The 18,174-nt window shown below is 40.5% G+C and overlaps 1 protein-coding gene across 2 annotated transcripts in view; it reads right to left on the bottom strand.

Moving 5' to 3' along the window:
- The window catches only part of ift80 (intraflagellar transport 80 homolog (Chlamydomonas)), a 55,118-nt gene extending 37,180 nt beyond the window's left edge, over window positions 1-17,938 (bottom strand). The window contains exons 1-8 of one of the 2 annotated variants that reach the window (XM_085243588.1): window positions 17,438-17,938; window positions 17,248-17,306; window positions 16,802-17,025; window positions 14,892-15,002; window positions 14,728-14,796; window positions 4,557-4,666; window positions 3,471-3,560; window positions 3,254-3,391 (exon numbers count right to left, since the gene is read on the bottom strand). In XM_085243588.1, coding sequence (XP_085099714.1) covers window positions 3,254-3,391; window positions 3,471-3,560; window positions 4,557-4,666; window positions 14,728-14,796; window positions 14,892-15,002; window positions 16,802-17,025; window positions 17,248-17,282 — 777 coding nt within the window. In that variant the 5' untranslated portion in view covers window positions 17,283-17,306; window positions 17,438-17,938. The remainder of the gene's footprint in view (window positions 1-3,253; window positions 3,392-3,470; window positions 3,561-4,556; window positions 4,667-14,727; window positions 14,797-14,891; window positions 15,003-16,801; window positions 17,026-17,247; window positions 17,307-17,437) is intronic. The other variant, XM_085243587.1, reaches the window with a different exon arrangement.
- Between the last annotated feature and the right edge of the window lie 236 nt (window positions 17,939-18,174).

Here is an 18,174-nt window from a genome sequence, read left to right as displayed (position 1 = left end):
GAGAAGGGGTGGAGAGCAAGAAGCGAGAGGGTGCTTGCCTGGCACAATGAGTCCTACTTGTTAGCTAGTGACAGTGTCAGGGATCGTGACAGGGTCCAGACGCTAGACACCAGCTGCAGCGCCTCGTAAATAGACTGCTGTCTCGCAGGCACATTTGCACGGCAATGGTTGCACACAAATGTGCACACACAGGCATGTGGGCACATGCATATACTATGGCAGGCACACAGACAGACACTGACTTATTGTGTCTCCCAAATCTTGTAAAAGGGACAGTGAGCCTCTTTGTGTCTTGTGTGATGTTAAACCTCCTGTAAAAAGTGCTTTACACAAAAAGCGCTCTACACAAAAGAACTCTAAGCACCATAAAAGTCTAAATAAAAGAAATAAATATGTATTAATAAATCAGTTATCTTTTAATTGTTAAGAAAAAAATGCTACAATCAGTCCATGGGTGACTTGCTGGAACTGCAAGACTAATTTTTTTTTTTTTTTTTGCTACTTTTGTATTTGCGTGTGTCCACCCAGCCTTTCCAGCGATAATGGAGAGGGGTAATTCACTACATCTGCCCTAAGGCATGGAGGAGAGAAAGTAAAAACGTAGACGAGAGCTGATAGTTTAGAAGGAGAGGAGAGCCAAGCTGGAAAAGGGTGAAAGGGTTAAATCTGCAGGACTGATCCTGCTGAGCCAGCAGCAGTACGTTAAAGTGCAAGGTTTCATTGTAGCAGATACAGAATGAAACTCCTTCCCATTAGTCACGCTAGTAACTGAAAAGGCTCTTCACGCTGTTTAACCCTTGCTGTGCTGCAAACAAACCACAGCAACAACACAGGTAAAGCACTTGTAAGCAGCTAATGGTTTCTGTCTGCAACTTCTCATGCACAATGACATTATAATAAATATACAACACTGGTCGAGGGTGCACATGTAAGCAAAACTTGAACTTTTTCTCTGATGCATGAAAGAACCTTCTGTCTGAATTCACACATAGAACGCGACTCGGACGGAGTGACCTTTTGAGGGGGATTTTCTTTTTCTAAACTCTTTTCCCCCCCTTATTCCCTGCACCCCCACTCCGCTTCTCTTCTTGAGCAAGCCTCCCACACCATGCTACAGCACACACTGTCTCTGAGGGGCTTAGGGAGGAGAAGGCATGCATACCCTTCCTCCAGTCAGAGCAGGGCAGAACCATAATCATCATAATTATCATCATCATCACACTGCCTTAACCAAGACACACCACAGCAAAGCAAGTGGTGCAATGATGAAACAATGGAACAAACCAACCACGTAAACAAACCCATAATGGGAGGACATAAGGTTACTCGGGTCATTACAAAAAATAAAGGAGCAAGTTGTAATTTTAATAGTACATTATTTTTAGTTTTGTTTACACGGGCAAAATGGATATGAGCTGGCTTAATTTGAATCACTTCCTCAAGCTGCAGCAATAATCTGGCAGGTTACTCCAAAACAACTGAAATCGCTGGTTCAGAAGAGCAAAAGTAACTATACCAAATCTGTCTCGCAACGCAGATACAAACACACACCTTACTCCTGTAGAGAAGACATACTGGTTGGTCCCGACCTCTCTCTAGCACATATGATTTAGTACCCCAAGAAAAAAAAAGAAAGACATTTGATCCTAATTAAATCAAAATGAAGCATGAAATGCCCGATGATCAGGACACAAAAATCCCAGCCCAGGTTGTTTGTTTTGATTACTGCGATCTGATGCAGCAGTACAGTGACATCTGAACATAAACTCAAAGAAGCCCTAAACGTCCCATGAGGGAACTGGTAATATTGCTCTCTGCCAAGTGTTCAGCAATAATGAAACAACAATTACCATTCATCATTCTCTCATTTCCTTTCTCATTACTGAAGTTACCATCAGCACCAGGTAACAAGAACATGTGGCATGCAGCCTAATGTGATTTAAAGAGATGAATGATGTATAGAAAACACGTGGCCTGTAATGAGCTACACACTGTAAACCATACTGCATTGGAAAAGCTGACACTGTGCTATAGACACTGTATGTTTCGAGGAACAGGACTTCACACACTACAAATAAATGCTACACGGGGAGATGTACATAAACTAAAGGAAAAAGTACACAAAAAAGCTAAAAATATGTGGAAAGTACATGGCCCTGATGATGTACAGCTTCTGCTCTTTTTTTCCAGCAACAGCTGCATATAACTGAGGTCAGTCTGATTTCATGAACAACCCCCTTTTAGAGTATGTCACTGAAAGGTAATAGTTAAATTGTTTTTGAGGAACGAGTCGTTCGTTTAAAATGATGAATTTTATGATATCCTCAAAAAGTGATCAAAAACCTGGAATTAACTTAAGCACATGCTAACATACTTTGATTTTTTTTACTCAATATATATACTTTTTCATGAGATTACTGTCACAAAGTTGTTGTTTTTTTCCTGTAGGACTGCGTGTACTTACTTACTGACTACATGTGTAACCAGAGAGGAGACATGTATTACTGAAAATTCAACCTTAGGTAGACTTTTTGTAAAAAGATTACATATGGCAAATGATTATCATCCTTATTAAAACAGTTCCTGGTCAGGTGTAAAAGATTAGATTAGACTGAGTGGTCATTTGAGTGTGTTCGTGTGCCAGGGTTGTGTTGAGATTAGCTAGTTACTGGCTGTGGGGAAAAAAAAAAAAATCAACTTCCACATTTTATTTTCAAAAAAGCAAAAATGTTACACAAGTTTTTTTATTATTAAATATTAGTAAATTAATGTATCAGGTTGAAATTGTAAGGTCTTTACCTGACAATATAAAGCGCCTTAAGGCAACTGATGTTGTGATTTGTTGCTATATAAATAAAACTGAATTGAACTGAACTAAATTGTGGTTCACTGACGGACTGTAGTCCTGCCCATACCCTACCTCCAGCACTTCTTGTTGGATACATGGGTAAGACAGTCGATGATGAATGTGTAAGAGGTGCCAGAAATCTCAAATTAAGTTCACTTTATGTCATTCCAGGCATATTAAAATACACCGGGACAAAATTATGTTTATGAAAGCCTGAGTAAGTGGAAAAAAAACAAACAAAAAAAAACAAAGAAAATTTGCTGTTTTGAACCCTTTTGGCAAAACTGTGTCTATTATTAACCTCTATTTCACTTCTATAGCTAATACCAGACATCCCATTTACATTATACTATGTTCAACATTTAAAAAATAAAAATACATGGAGGTTATAATGGGTTCACTTACTCCAGTCTTATCACAGAGCCGCAGGGTGTTGAAAGAGCCCACAGCAAACACCTCTCCATCTGGAGCCCAGGACAAAGATGTGACTGGGTAGTCATGAGACAGTGAGCAGTGAAGCAGATGTCCAAAGCTGTCCCATACCTGTTGAAGAGGCAAATGGTTTTAAAAAGGTATTCAGTAATTATTAAGACATCAACAAATATACTAAAAAGCCACTGACCTTATATTTACAATCTTCCCCACCTGACAGGATTAGGTCATTGACTGAATTCCAGTCTACCTTCAGAATGACCCCATCATGAGCCTTCCACTAGGGAGAGAAAGATAGAGAGAAAGCATACACGTAATGGAAAGAATGGGGGGAAAAAAGAAAAAGTTAGGTTAAGAAACATAATAACGTCATCAACACATAACATTTTGGTTTGAAGAGATCTCTAACAAATTCCTATACTTTTCCTTTGTCCAAAAGGAGGATAAAAATAAGCTGGCTGGAATAAGCACCCGTATGGAATTTATTTTTTGGTCACGACCACAGTTACAAGTTTATGAATTGTTTCATCTTAGCCAAACTGAGAGCTTACTTTTAACATTATGTGTTACAGTGTAACACAGAACAGAGAGCCTGTTCCCAGCCTTATCTCACCAGACCTAATGTACCATTCTGTTCCTAATCTGTATAAACATTTTATTTTTTGTACACTGCTTACTTATTCCATGTACCCAAGGAAGACACAGGTAGATATTCTGTATTGCTGTCTGTATAAGGGACTGCAAAGGTCAAAGAGGATGATGTTAGGGGGTCTGTGGGGGAGGGGGGAGGGGAGTTCATTTGTTTAGTTCATTGTGTTGGTCTTCAGGGGATCTCAGAGGGAGATAATAAAGTTGGGACATTGTGCTTGTATATGAATTTATGTGCAGTAATAGCTTAGTAATAGTTTTCTTATAAGCCTTTAAGTATAGTGTAGCAGAGGTGAGAAAAAAATCTTCTCTTGTTTCAGTGTCTTTTATGAAATTAATGGCCTCGCTGACTCATTTAAATGGAGAACTCAATTTTGCTTCTGTTTGACATAATAATTTCAAGTTAATAATTCACTACAAACTATACTATACTGAGAGGTCATATGGTCTGGAACTGGTTTTCATATACATATGAAATAGCATATTTTGATGTCTAAATCCTACAAGCCTTTGTAAATGTCAGTAAAATGAAAACGAATATCCCCAAGTGTGAATTTGCGCTCAAGCAACATGTGTGAGTAACAGAGAGAGTTTAGTCTGTCGGCTTACTCAGAAAAAGTTTGTTTACCTGTATGATTTTGGCGCTGGGCTGTAAAGGCTTGATAATTAGCTGTCTTCCTGAAGTGTAGAGAATTCTGTCCGAGTCCGGACCCCAGGCCACAGAATATACAGGAGATCCTGGAAAGACATCCAAAAGCATAGGATGAAGAAAGCAGCAATCTTCTATTAATCATGAGCCAAGAGCACAGAGTTGTGTACAAATGCGCCCTCTCTCATTTACAAATCAGAATTTGCTGTGAACAATAGCTAGAGGATGAAGCAGACCCAATTCCTCCTCTCAAAAGATATCATACTCAATCAGAAATCTCACCTCATTTAGTCTACGTAACAGCACTTTGCTTCACTTACAAGAAAACCAGCTGAGAAAATCAGTCTAACTTCTACTGCATAAGCACAAGTGTGTGTCTCTGTGAGCAAGAGCGTGTGTTGAGCTGTGCCTGTGAATCTGTGTGTGTGTGTGTGTGTGGGGGGGGGGGGGGGGGGGTGACATTTAACCCTACTCCAGGTGCATGGGGTTTCTCACAAATGCCAAATGATCCAAATCTGACGAAGGCGATGAGAGGGGTTCAGACAAGTTCCTTTTTCCTCGCTCTCACTCTGTTCCAACCTCTTCCTAGAGCTCTCTCGTAAAATGGGTCATAGTATCCAAAAAGAACAGTGTGCTCCTGTAATTTGTGCATATATGTGCATGTGTGAGAGAGAGTTTGTGTGAGTGTGTGTTTGTGAAGCTGTAGCCACAAAAGAGAATCAACACCTGCAGTGATCTGGGTGCCATGTGTATCTGTAGAAATACTACTAAATCCAGGTGTTGCACAAATGTACAGCTCAATCCCCAAACACTAAGAAAAAACATTACTACATACTGGGCTCAATCACCAGTCCCCAGCCAGGTTTTACACAGCATCATTCAGGAGTGGCATACAATCAGTTTCACCAAGAAGCCAATTTTTACCCCCCAAAACAGTTACATCTGACATCAACTGCACAGTGATTAATAAGTAAGATCTGAATGCTAAAGAAAGAACTTTAGCATCAGTCTTACTTGAGATTTTTATGGCTTTTAGTAAAACTCCACTTCTAAATAAATAAATAAATAAATAAATATATAAAAAACACCCAGCACGCCCCTGCGGGCGGTTTGTCCTTCAAGCTCGGGTCCTCTACCAGAGGCCTGGGAGCTTGAGGGTCCTGCGCAGTATAGGGCTTTGGAGTTGACGTCACGCCGCAATGCATTGTGGGAGCGCGGCGCCATTTTCGGGGTCTACGATCCAAACAAACTCACTGTTGGAACGGCGGCGACGACAAGAAACATGTTTAAAAGCAGCTCAAAAGAAAACGGACGGTATAGAGACCGATTGCGTCCAGAGGCGAAGCAGCGGTATTTGAAAAAAAATAGAGTGCATCGCAAATCTGGACCCATATGAAATACGGCAGTGGAGTAAAGACCCAGACGACTTCCCGCCACTGTCCTACCCCGATATCTTCACGCATCTTGTTTGTGGAGTAAGCGCTTACACAGCGAACCAGTTTCGTAATTACAAGTCACTGGAGGCGCACATCCAATTTACAAATGGCTGGGTGCAAGATTTGGCTATTTTCAAGCCGCCAAACTCTTGAGTACGTCGTCAAAGTAAGTCAGCTGGAGTGCATCGAGTGAAATAGCCATTTTCCACCCCCCACCATAATTAATGTTATACATTTATCAGTAAACTGCTAAAATATCGTTATCATATTATGTGCCCATAATTGTAAAGTAGATGCAAATTAACACATTGATAATCGGGCAAATTATTAACGCCAATTTGTGTCCTCCCTGTCTCCTCCTGCGAATCTTTACATAGCACATATGTCTGCAAAGTCACTCCATTTGATGTTTGATCGCAATTTCTATAACTTCCGAGACCACCAACGATAATATTATTCAGCTATAAAGTGTGATGTGAACATATTTAGAACTTACCGGAATGAAAATGTCTTGAGCACACCAGCTGATATCTGGAGACGTAACAGAACTTGATATCAGCTCGTCTCACGGCTGCTATCCAGGCTAGACGCCTTCGTTTGGTAATATCCGATACATGAGCTCCTTCATGTTGCTTCCAGGTTGGGAAAGCATAAAAAGACAATTGAAACTTATTCCCGTGCCGGTCGTAAGATCGAACATTGCAGCCGAGCACACAGCAAGTACGAACCATGGCTATGCTTTCGCTCCTTACTTAGACCCCCAAAATGGCGGATCGGGCCAAAATCCTTTCCACGCCCACCCCCGTGACATCACGCTCCAAAGCCCTATCTTAGCTGTTCCCAGGACTGCGCTCTTCTGGACAGAGATCGCCGATGTTATTCCCGGGATCTGCTGGAGCCACTCGCCTAGCTTGGGAGTCACCGCACCTAGTGCTCCGATTACCACGGGGACCACCGTTACCTTCACCCTCCACATCCTCTCAAGCTCTTCTCTGAGCCCTTGGTATTTCTCCAGCTTCTCGTGTTCCTTCTTCCTGATATTGCTGTCATTCGGAACCGCTACATCGATCACTACGGCCGTCTTCTTCTGTTTGTCTACCACCACTATGTCCGGTTGGTTAGCCACCACCATTTTGTCCGTCTCTATCTGGAAGTCCCACAGGATCTTAGCTCGGTCATTCTCCACCACCCTTGGGGGCATCTCCCATTTTGACCTCGGGACTTCCAGATTATACTCGGCACAGATGTTCCTGTACACTATGCCGGTCACTTGGTTATGGCGTTCCATGTATGCCTTGCCTGCTAGCATCTTGCACCCTGCTGTTATGTGCTGGATTGTCTCTGGGGCATCTTTACACAGCCTGCACCTGGGGGTCTTGCCTGGTGTGATAGACCCCAGCCTCTATGGATCTTGTACTCAGAGCTTGTTCTTGTGCTGCCATGATTAGTGCCTCTGTGCTGTCTTTCAGTCCAGCTTTGTCCAGCCACTGGTAGGATTTCTGGATATCAGCCACCTCCTCTATCTGCCGGTGGTACATACCGTGCAGGGGCCTGTCCTTCCATGATGGTTCCTCGTCTCCCTCCTCTTTCTTGGGTTTCTGCTGCCTGAGGTATTCACTGAGCACTCGGTCAGTTGGGGCCATCTTCCCAATGTATTCTTGGATGTTCGTTGTCTCATCCTGGACTGTGGTGCTGACACTCACCAGTCCCCGGCCCCCTTCCTTGCGCTTAGCGTACAGCCTCAGGGTGCTGGACTTGGGGTGAAACCCTCCATGCACGGTAAGGAGCTTTCTTGTCTTTATGTCAGTGGCTTCTATCTCCTCCTTTGGCCAGCCTATTACCCCAGCAGGGTACCTGATCACGGGCAGGGCGTACGTGTTGATGGCCCGGATCTTGTTCTTACCATTCAGCTGACTCCTCAGGACTTGCCTGACCCTCTGCAGGTACTTGGTGGTTGCAGCTTTTCTAGCGGCCTCTTCATGGTTCCCATTCGCCTGCGGGATCCCCAGGTACTTGTACCTGTCCTCTATGTCTGCAATGTTGCCTTCTGGTAGTTCAATCCCCTCAGTTCTGACTAACTTCCCTCTCTTTGTTACCATCCGACTACACTTCTCCAGTCCGAATGACATTCCAATGTCATTGCTGTATAGCCTGGTAGTGTGGATCAGTGAATCGATGTCTCGTTCACTCTTGGCATACAGCTTGATGTCATCCATGTACAGGAGGTGGCTGACAACTGCTCCGTTCCGTAGTCGGTATCCGTAGCCAGTCTTGTTAATGATCTCACTGAGGGGGTTCAGGCCTATGCAGAACAGCAGTGGGGACAGAGCATCTCCTTGGTAGATCCCGCACTTGATGGTGACTTGTGCTGTGGGCTTGGAGTTGGCCTCTAGTGTTGTACGCCACATCCCCATTGAGTTCCTGATGAAGGCTCTTAGGGTCCCATTGATCTTGTACAATTCTAAGCATTCCAGTATCCAGCTGTGGGGCATTGAGTCATAGGCCTTCTTGTAATCAATCCAGGCAGTGCACAGGTTGGTCAGTCTGGTCTTGCAGTCTCGGCTGACTGTTCTGTCTACCAGTAGCTGGTGTTTTGCGAGAGTACACCTTTGCTGGTTCTGTGGAGAACAGCTGGTTTATTCTCCTGCCTTCTATCTCTCTGGTGTACCTCCTCAAGTGGCTGGCCAAGGCTATGAGTCTTTGCTTGGCAGTTTCCAAGGCCTCAGGTATGGACAGCTTGCTGTATTTCTTATGCACCTTCTTTGTCGTACCTTTCTGCAACTCCGTTAGTTGGCTAACCTCCCTCCGTGCTACTTTGATCTTGCCCTCTAGCCTCCTTCTCCATGGAGGGTACTGCCCCTTGTGGCTGTTCAACTTGTAGCCAAGCATCTCACTGATCACTGCTGACGTATTGTAGATGTTGTATATATATATATATATATATATATATATATATATATATATATATAAAAAAAACAAAAAAAAACACCCAGCACGCCCCTGCGGGCGGTTTTATCCTCAAGCTCGGGTCCTCTACCAGAGGCCTGGGAGCTTGAGGGTCCTGCGCAGTATCTTAGCTGTTCCCAGGACTGCGCTCTTCTGGACAGAGATCTCCGATGTTATTCCCGGGATCTGCTGGAGCCACTCGCCTAGCTTGGGAGTCACCGCACCTAGTGCTCCGATTACCACGGGGACCACCGTTACCTTCACCCTCCACATCCTCTCGAGCTCTTCTCTGAGCCCTTGGTATTTCTCCAGCTTCTCGTCATCCTATTCATGTAGCCCCTTCCGCCGGGGTTACTTGCGTAGTAGCATTCCAACAACGCAGGAATCGAACTTGCGATCCTCTGCTCCAAAGGCGTGTAGTCTAACCACTACGCTATCCAGCTGCTTTTTTTATATATATATATATATATATATATATATATATATATATATATATATATATATATATATATATATATATATATATATATATATATATATATATACATATACACACACACACCGTATTTCCCGGACTACAAAGCGCACCTGAATATTAGCCGCAAAAGCTAAAATCAGGGGAAAATCCTGTTTTGTACATACATTAGCCGCACCTGACTAAAAGCCGCAGGTGTTTCAATGTTGACTTATCATATGTAAGAGAATATGCACAAAGGGAATTGTCAGGAAAGAGATGGCTGTTTGGAGACACACCCCTTTTATTAATATTTTGAAAAACAAGTTATGGGTACATATTTGCACATGTAGTACATAACAGTAACCTACAGCACACCAGAAAAATAGATTCGGACTACCTTTTAGGCTCAGGTGCAGTGACACGGAGAAGAAAAGTCAGTCATTCACCATCTTTCTCTTCTTCCTGCGCTCTAAAACCACCAAAGTCCTCTTCTCCAATGTCGGAAACGAACAGGCTCAGGATGGCTTCGTCATCCACTCTCCGCTTCTCTCCTTCGTTGTCACTTTCAAAACCAAAGAAATCCTCGTTGTCAGTGTCAGAGTCGAACACCCTCAGAAGGGCCGTGGCGGTGTCCTCCTCTCCATCATGCAGCAGTCCAGCCCTTCAAAATCCGTTGGTGATCGCGGATGTTTTCACACTTTTCCACGCTGTCAGAATCCACCGGTGGAGTTGGGCATAACTTGCTTTTCACAAGTTTATCGCCGCTCGTCAGCCACGCCTCCCGCTGAACGCGTAGCGCTACTTTGAAGTTTGTTTTTCGCGCTACTTCGTACGGCACTACGTTGCCTGGCGGACGGACATGTGACTAACATACCACTCTTGAACCTCGATCCTTCCGCCAGGCAACGTAGTGCCGTACAACAGCGGAACAAACAAAACAAATCGTCTTACGATATCACAAAAATCATGGAAAATCCATAGAAAAGCCGCACCTGACTAAAAGCCGCAGGGTTCAAAGCTTGTGCAAAAAGTAGCGGCTTATAGCCCGACAATTACGGTGTGTATATATATATATATATATATATATATATATATATATATATAGAGTGCCTCTAATTATTTATTTTTTTTTACTTATACCTGAAAACGGACTTTTGGCAGTACTAAGCATGATTATCTTCTTAAGCCTTGATTATACTGTGTTTTGAAAACGGACAGCAGAGCCAAATAGGCATCCTGGTTTCACACTTCTTTCAACTCCGCTTGAAGTCCGTCACCTTTGCAACATGAGTAGTTAGTGTATTATAATGTAAATTCTCTATTAATTTGTCCACACAGTCACTAAAAATAGGTAGGCATGTTTTCCACAGTCTGACATCCCATCTTCCCTTTAACAGCAGTCTATAAACATGTGGGAGCTGAGGAGACCAGCTGCTGGACTTTTGGGAGAGGAATCTTGTCCCATTCTTGTCTGATACAGGATCCTAGCTGTTCAGCAGTCCTGGGTTTTCTTTGTAGTCTACTTCATTTGTTGCATTTTATAATGAACCAAATGCTTTCAATTGCAGAAAGCCCAGTTTACCAACCATATCTTTCTACAATTAAGCCATTGAGTCTGGATGGACAAAAAGTGGGCTACCATATCAGAGATGATGGTGCAGATCATGTTCATTATGTACTATAGATGACGACAAATTCATTCATTCTTCACAATTTTACCTTGAAAATTCTGAATTTGTTACAGAATTTTTAGATGTAGTTTTCTGCAGATAAACCTGTGCCTTTAATTCTGAGAAACTCTGCCTCTCTAAGATGGTCTTGGAGGAGAAACTCTAAAAATCTATCAAACATGAGGCACTACACATTGTGGTGAGGTTATATACCACCACTAAGATTTTGTTAAATGTTCCTTAGCAAGTTGGCCCTCAACCAGATGCTTTTGGTAGCCATTAACAAGCTTCTGGTCTAATTCTGGCTGACCACTCTTCTTTGAAAAATTGGGTTAATTTAAGTTCATTTAAATTGGTTTGTTTCCTGCCATGGATCCAGCTTTTGAACATAGTCCACAAATTTTCAATATGGTTGAGGTCCAGGATTTAGAAAGGCAATTCCAGAAGCTAATGTTAGCCTGCTTTATCCATTCCTAAACCAGTTTTGATGTGTGTGATCATTGTACTGTTGGAAGAGCCAATTCTTCCCAAGTGTAGCTGTTTATCTGAGGTGACATGAAGAACTTGGAGGTAGTTCTGCTTCTTCATTATTCAGTCTACTTTGTGCAATGTATCAGTAGCACTGACAGCAAAACAACGCCAGAGCATGATGCTACCACCACCATGTTTGACAGTTTGTACATTGTTCGTACACTGTTCATCCTGTCTGACCAATTTTCCGTATTGTAAAATTCCTGTTGAGTTTAAAGATGTGGATTTTGGAGCAGGGGCCTTTTTCTTATTTGTCACTTGTCAGTCCATGGCAACGTAAAACTTGATTCACTGTGGACAGAGACCCTGGTGTTCTAGCAGTTTTGAGTTCATGTTAGGATGAACCCTGGTGGTTCCTAGGTTGCTCCTGAACATCCTGAACAATTTCCAATCATCTGAGGGGGATGATTTTTGATCTTTTTCCAGACCTTGGCAAAGTGGTGATGTATCCAAATAACTTGCATTTCCACACAATTGGTTGAACTGATAATCTTGGACTCTGCAGTTGTTTAGAGATGGCTCCAAGAAACCTTCCCAACTTGTGTAAATATACAGTTATCCTTCTTAAGTCTTCACTTACTTTCTTAGACTTTCCCATTATTCTGAGGAATGGTCAAAGCAATGAGGGCTGTTAAACAAATTATCTTTATGTTGGCAGAGAGAAACTACCAAGTGTATTCAATCATAAAAACTAATGAGAGGTTAATATTGTAGACATTGCAGAACCTTCAGTACCACTTATCACCAGTAAAAGATTTAAGTGAGTGTATTTATACATTTGAGCCTAAATGTATACTTTTAACCCTGCATGGATGAGGGAAAATCCATCATTAGTTCAAACTTGTGCAACCAATTCCCCAATTCTTTTGTTTTAAGTCAATAAACACATATGTTGTACAATGACTCCCACCTGGAAAAAGAACATTTCAGAGAAATCATTAAAAGACCAAAATTACTATGACATTCATGCTCATGATGGGTATATGTAAATGTTTGACCACATCTGTTGGTATCACTCACAACAAGGAACAAGTCTGCAATCACATTAACAAATGTGATGAGGACAGAGTCTGCGACATGTCAGCTTAACAAGTTTTGTCAGTGATGAATTAACTTGAGTTCTAACAGAAGCAAGAGACTAAGATTAAAAGTTAGTTTACTGTTTTCACGTGTTTCTTCTGAGATTATTGCATACTTGTAGCATCAAACGACAGCAGAATCAATGCAGAAGCTTTTCCAAATCAAAAGAGCTCTACACATTAATGCGCATTCTGAACTACTATATTTTATATTACTTATTTTGCTGCCAAATCTTGTACATAACACATAATAATATTACTGGAGTCCCTTTATGTCTTTAAAACACTGTTTACACAAGCAATGACAGCTATCTCATGTCTGAGAAGGGCTACAGTTAGGTCAATAAGGTTTTGAACAATTATACTTTTTTTTGTAATTTTAGCTCTGTATACCACCACAGTGTATTTTGTAAGATAATACATGATTAAATGTATTAAATTGAAATTACTGCATAAACTCTTTGGGCATTGCAGTTTTTTTAATATCATTCCTCATTTTCAGATGCTCAAAAGAAAATGGACAACTGACTGACAAGCAGTGACATACCCAGGTGAGGTCTGCTCCCTTATTATATCATGCAAACTAAATAGTTTGCACCTCACCTCAAGTGAGGTGGACTCACTTGAACCCTTCATGTAAGGGCCACAGAGCTGTTGATGGATGTGAGGGAGGCCATCATTGAACTGAAAAATCTAAATAAATCTATTCGACAAATAGCAAAAATTTAATACTGGACAAATCAACAATCTGTTATTTTCTTAAAAAAAAGTTTTAAAAAAAAAGTAATGCACTGGTCAGCTGAAAGACTACAAAACACATCTAAAGGAAAAGATTGCAAATTCTTTCATTTGTTACAAAAGCAAATAAACAAAAAACCTTGTCCTTCACAATAAGTTCAACTTCAAGTCAACAATACTCTCAAAAATTTTGCCGTATCATTGTCAAGGTCTAAAATCACGAGAAGTTTTTTATAAATGTAAATACAGAGAGTTTACAACAAAGTTTAAACCACTGGTTACACTCAAAAACAAGAAGCCTAAATAAGACTGCTAGAAAACATCTAAACAAAGTTCTGTGAAATATTCTTTGGACAGATGAAACCAAAATCAACTTTTACCAGGCTGATGGACCTAGTCATGTACAGAGAAGGAGAGAAACAGCTTATGATCCAAAATGTACCATATTATGTCAAACATGGTGGAGGCAGTGTTATGGCATTGGCATGTATGGCTGGTAGTGCAATTGTGTCTCTAGTCTTTATAGATCATGCGACTGCTGATAGAAGTACCACAATGAGGTGTTAAGTGTGCAGGGATGTAGTGTCTGCTCAGATAAAACAAAATTACCCAAAACAAATTAGACAGCACTTTGCAGTGCAAAGGGAAAATGACCTGAAACATACTGCAAACAGTACCCAAGAGTTTCTAAAGGCAACGAAACAGGATATTCTTCAGTGGCCAAGTTTGTCACCTGATCTAAACTCAACAGAGTGACCCAAAAACAAGCAGGACTGAAGATGGCAGTACTAAAGGTCTGCAGTGTATCTCAAGGGAAGAAACAGCATTTAGTAATGTCCATGCTCTCTAAACTCATTCACAAGTTTATTGATTGATTTGGAATCCACTGTGATGGTGCATGGAGCCAAAATGGGAAAAAGAAAAGTGCCATTGCCCAAAACCATATGGAACTAACTGTATAGCGTTGCTTTTTTCCCTCCAACAAATCAGATTTTTCCCAGATGCAAATAATTTTATTAATTATCATCTGTTATTCAGGTAAAAATCTGATTGAGATTAAAGTCTTTTTTCAAGTGAGGCCGGACCAATTCAGACATCAGGAAAAGTTGGGCATTTTGTTAACTATAAAAATTTTACAGATGCAACTGTTTTCCTGATCAGTTTGATCTGCGTTTTGCTTTGCTAATTAACATGTTAGCGCTTAAATAATAAATGAAAAGTATGCAGTTTTACACATGCACTAGATACACATTTGCAGTTCTGCTTCAGTGAAATTAAGGTTTTAAGCCTTACCTTGGCTGGCTAGTGTCGAGCGTAGCATCCCACTTTTTGACCAGATTTTAATCTGCCCATCTTCTCCAGCTAATTAGAAAAACAACCAGAATAGGCAAAGAAAAAAGGCTGATTAGATGAGTAGTTGTCAGATAACAGAGGAAATGAGTCCTAGTCATCTTTACCAGTGATAAGAGCAGTCCCGTCATAGTTCCATCTTCCAGCCAAAACAGCTCCTTTGTGCGCCTCAACACTCTTCTCAATGCGACCCATCTTTGAGGTTAAGTGGAACTTTCCTGCAACAAATTTACAAAAAAAAAACCCCCACATAGATGGTGTAAAGCCATTCCACACACTAGGCCTGGGGTGATGTAGGCGTTTTCAGTTGTTTATAACTCAAATACAGAACTGAGCGTTGTAATTCACTCAGTAAAGTTTCATAAATCTGTGGAATTCTAGTTACTGTGTAACGGAAAACAAGTTTTACTGGCCAAGACAAAATAGTAAAAATATATAAATAAATACGTATTTTAATCAAAACACACAATAACTACCAATCCATCTCCTAACACACAAATACAGACAAATTTATATTCTCTACAGTCAAGTAAATTACAAACTTCTGGTTTGAAGCAAATGAGTGAAACTAAAAAGGCTTCTGTCGGGTAAATTAGGGCAATTTTCTATGCGGTAGACACGAAAGGGTGATCAGCCATGGAGAGTTATTGAAGACGGTAGCCTACCATATACTTTGTGGCAGTGCATATTAAAAATTCTGAATGTTCTATGTAATTTCTGGTGACCTAAAACTGCAAATCAGCATGCTGCAGTGCTCTCTCATTTCTAAATTTGGACATCCCAACAAAAGTAGATGTAACTGATCCAGCAGGTAGTCAGTTTAACAGGCATGTACAGCTGAATGACTCTCTTAAATGAAAAGCACACTAGAAAGCCACATTCTACATTGGAAATGCTTAATTGTTTGTTTGCCTGTTATCTGGAAAGCCTCATTTTCAGATTTCTTATAAAAAAATATAATATATATAAATATTTTTAATAGGAATGAAATATTATACAAACTCCAATACCATGTGTGCTTGTAATTTAAAACGCTAAAACTGCTTAGCATCATACATTTAAAAAAAATTTACATTTAAAAATTAAAAAAAAAATCATAAATAAACTTGTAAAAGGAAAAGAAGGCCAACTAATCAAAAAAGGTTAGGAAATCCCAAAGATGTCAAGTCTTCAAAACTAATAAAACCCAGGTGGACTGTTTTCTCTTCAAGTATATTATACAATCTAATAGGAAATCCAACAAAGAATCCAGATTAAAAACTTTAATCTGGAGCAAAAGAAAACTTTCAGTGTTTAAGTTAACAGTGAAGTCAAAATAAATGAATAAAACTCTGTTTCTATTCCCATTGCAGAACCAATAACTTTTGCAATACTAATATTTTTAACCGTAACAAGACAAGAAGCAGAGGAAAGTTGCAAAATGGATCGTAACACTTTTCACTAGTCTCTGGTCTGCCAGAGAAAATTGCTGCTTCAGTTTGTGGGTGTGTTTATGCAACCCTACACTGCCATTAGTGTTGTGACCACACATTGCCTTGCCATAACAGTACATCCATATTCTGTGTGTTGTATCTAACACAGGCCAAAGAAGAGACATGTACGGCAGATTCATGTCACACAAATTGTGTCACCAAGGGTCGGTATTAGAAACCTACAAAACAAAAATTGAGTTTTAGAGTTTTAGATTTATACTGAAAGCTTCATAAAAAGAAGAATTCAGATGGACTCTACTGGATCCTACAAGTATCAAATTGGTAGAGATTATTTCCCTTAAATATAAATAACAACTCTTGAATTGTCCCTATGTCTTCTAAAATAAATATCAAAAATTAAGGAAGACATTGCCATCCTGTAGATAGCCAATTCTGTTACTTAATTTATTTATTTCATGAGAATGTCTTTAACTAATAAATGCATAGATATGACTAAAAACAGCCACTCCCACTGATTTTATGAGTGAACTCTGAAATAAACCCTTTAGCATTCTGGTCAAATTTTAGAGAATACAAAGACTTGCCATCAGTGCTGGTAAGGACAAAGATTTCAGCCTGGGCCTGTTTCTTCACACCAACAGTTTTGGGGAACCAGTGTAGGTCAGTAGGGTAAATTTCCTCTGGCAGTTTGACAATCAGACTGGTCTCACTGGTCAGCAGGTTCCACTTGAGAATCTGATGATCCTCACTGCACGAGTACAGCTCATCTGCTGTGGTCCAGCCAACGCAGCTCACAAGTTCTTTATGTGATCAGCTGTTAAGGAGTTATAGTAATGAACTGATTCTAAAACCCTTTTTGTGGTAACCTCTGCAATAAATTGGGTTTTCTGAAAAATGGACAGAGGCTAGAGCAACACAATGATGGGAAATATTACCACTGCCTCAAATAGCACCACTAATAATTATGATTTAAAGTTTTGGAACTGTGTCACAGAATTACATGTGTTCCATAACTACAAAAAGGATATGTTTGGATTCCTTTAGGAGCGACGTTTTCAGTCTCATGGTGGATGTTCGTTCTGTTGATCACTAAACGAACAGAAAAATGTCAGAGACAGTAACGTAACTGTTATGTTAAAGCTCTCTATATAACACTGTTGTCAAACCAACACAAAAAATAATAGTACAGAAGACCTGAAGCATGGGTGTATACAGCTTACCCGTAAACTATGTAAAGCAGCCGTTTGCATTCTCCGTTAGCTGTAACGATGAAACAAACAAGCGTCCGCTGTTGCTACGGTACCTGCTACTGTTGCTAACGGAAGTCCTCAGTTATCCCCTGAGTCTCGTCTGTGACTTGAATGCTAACGTTAACTTGTTCTCTTGTTTAAAATGGACATCGTTTTCTCGTTGCCGAGTGTGCTAAGCGAGTGTCAGCAAAGCGTGCGTGTAATTTACTCTACTATGAAGCGCTATTAGAATACGCAAAAGTCTTATCTATCACCAATCAGCAATTTATGCCCCCAACGTATAAAACCTGCATTTTGGTAGCCATTTAATCTAGGTCAAAAACAGCTTGAAAAACAAATTATCGCGAGAGTTGCATCTCCACTTCCTTGACAACGGAAATTTCGAAATATTTCTAAGTTCAAAAACGACATCTGTTAAATAAATGTATTTATGCAAGTCGTTAGAATCGGGATCAACCAACACTAACAGTTGATCTATCGAGCTATATTCCCTCAAGTATAAACTATTGCTCGGAGCAGGTCCTTTATCGTACTACAGACAACCGTTTGAAGACGTAGGAACAACATTAGGCATTTTATGAGAATAAACTTGAATAATATGAACAATTTGCTGTAAAAGCATTGCATGGCTTTTATTCCTTTTCGTTTGTTCTTTATAGTCATGTGAATGCGGTTTGTTTGGAGTGAGACGGAGTTGGCTTCGTCCC

Source organism: Mchenga conophoros, linkage group LG14 (genome assembly GCF_057382185.1).
Source record: "Mchenga conophoros isolate Kocher_MC1m ecotype Shallow Benthic linkage group LG14, M_conophoros_male_GT1.1, whole genome shotgun sequence".
NCBI lineage: Eukaryota > Metazoa > Chordata > Actinopteri > Cichliformes > Cichlidae > Mchenga > Mchenga conophoros.
The sequence above is the reverse complement of the archived record's forward strand: the minus strand, read 5'-3'. Positions and strand labels throughout refer to the sequence as shown.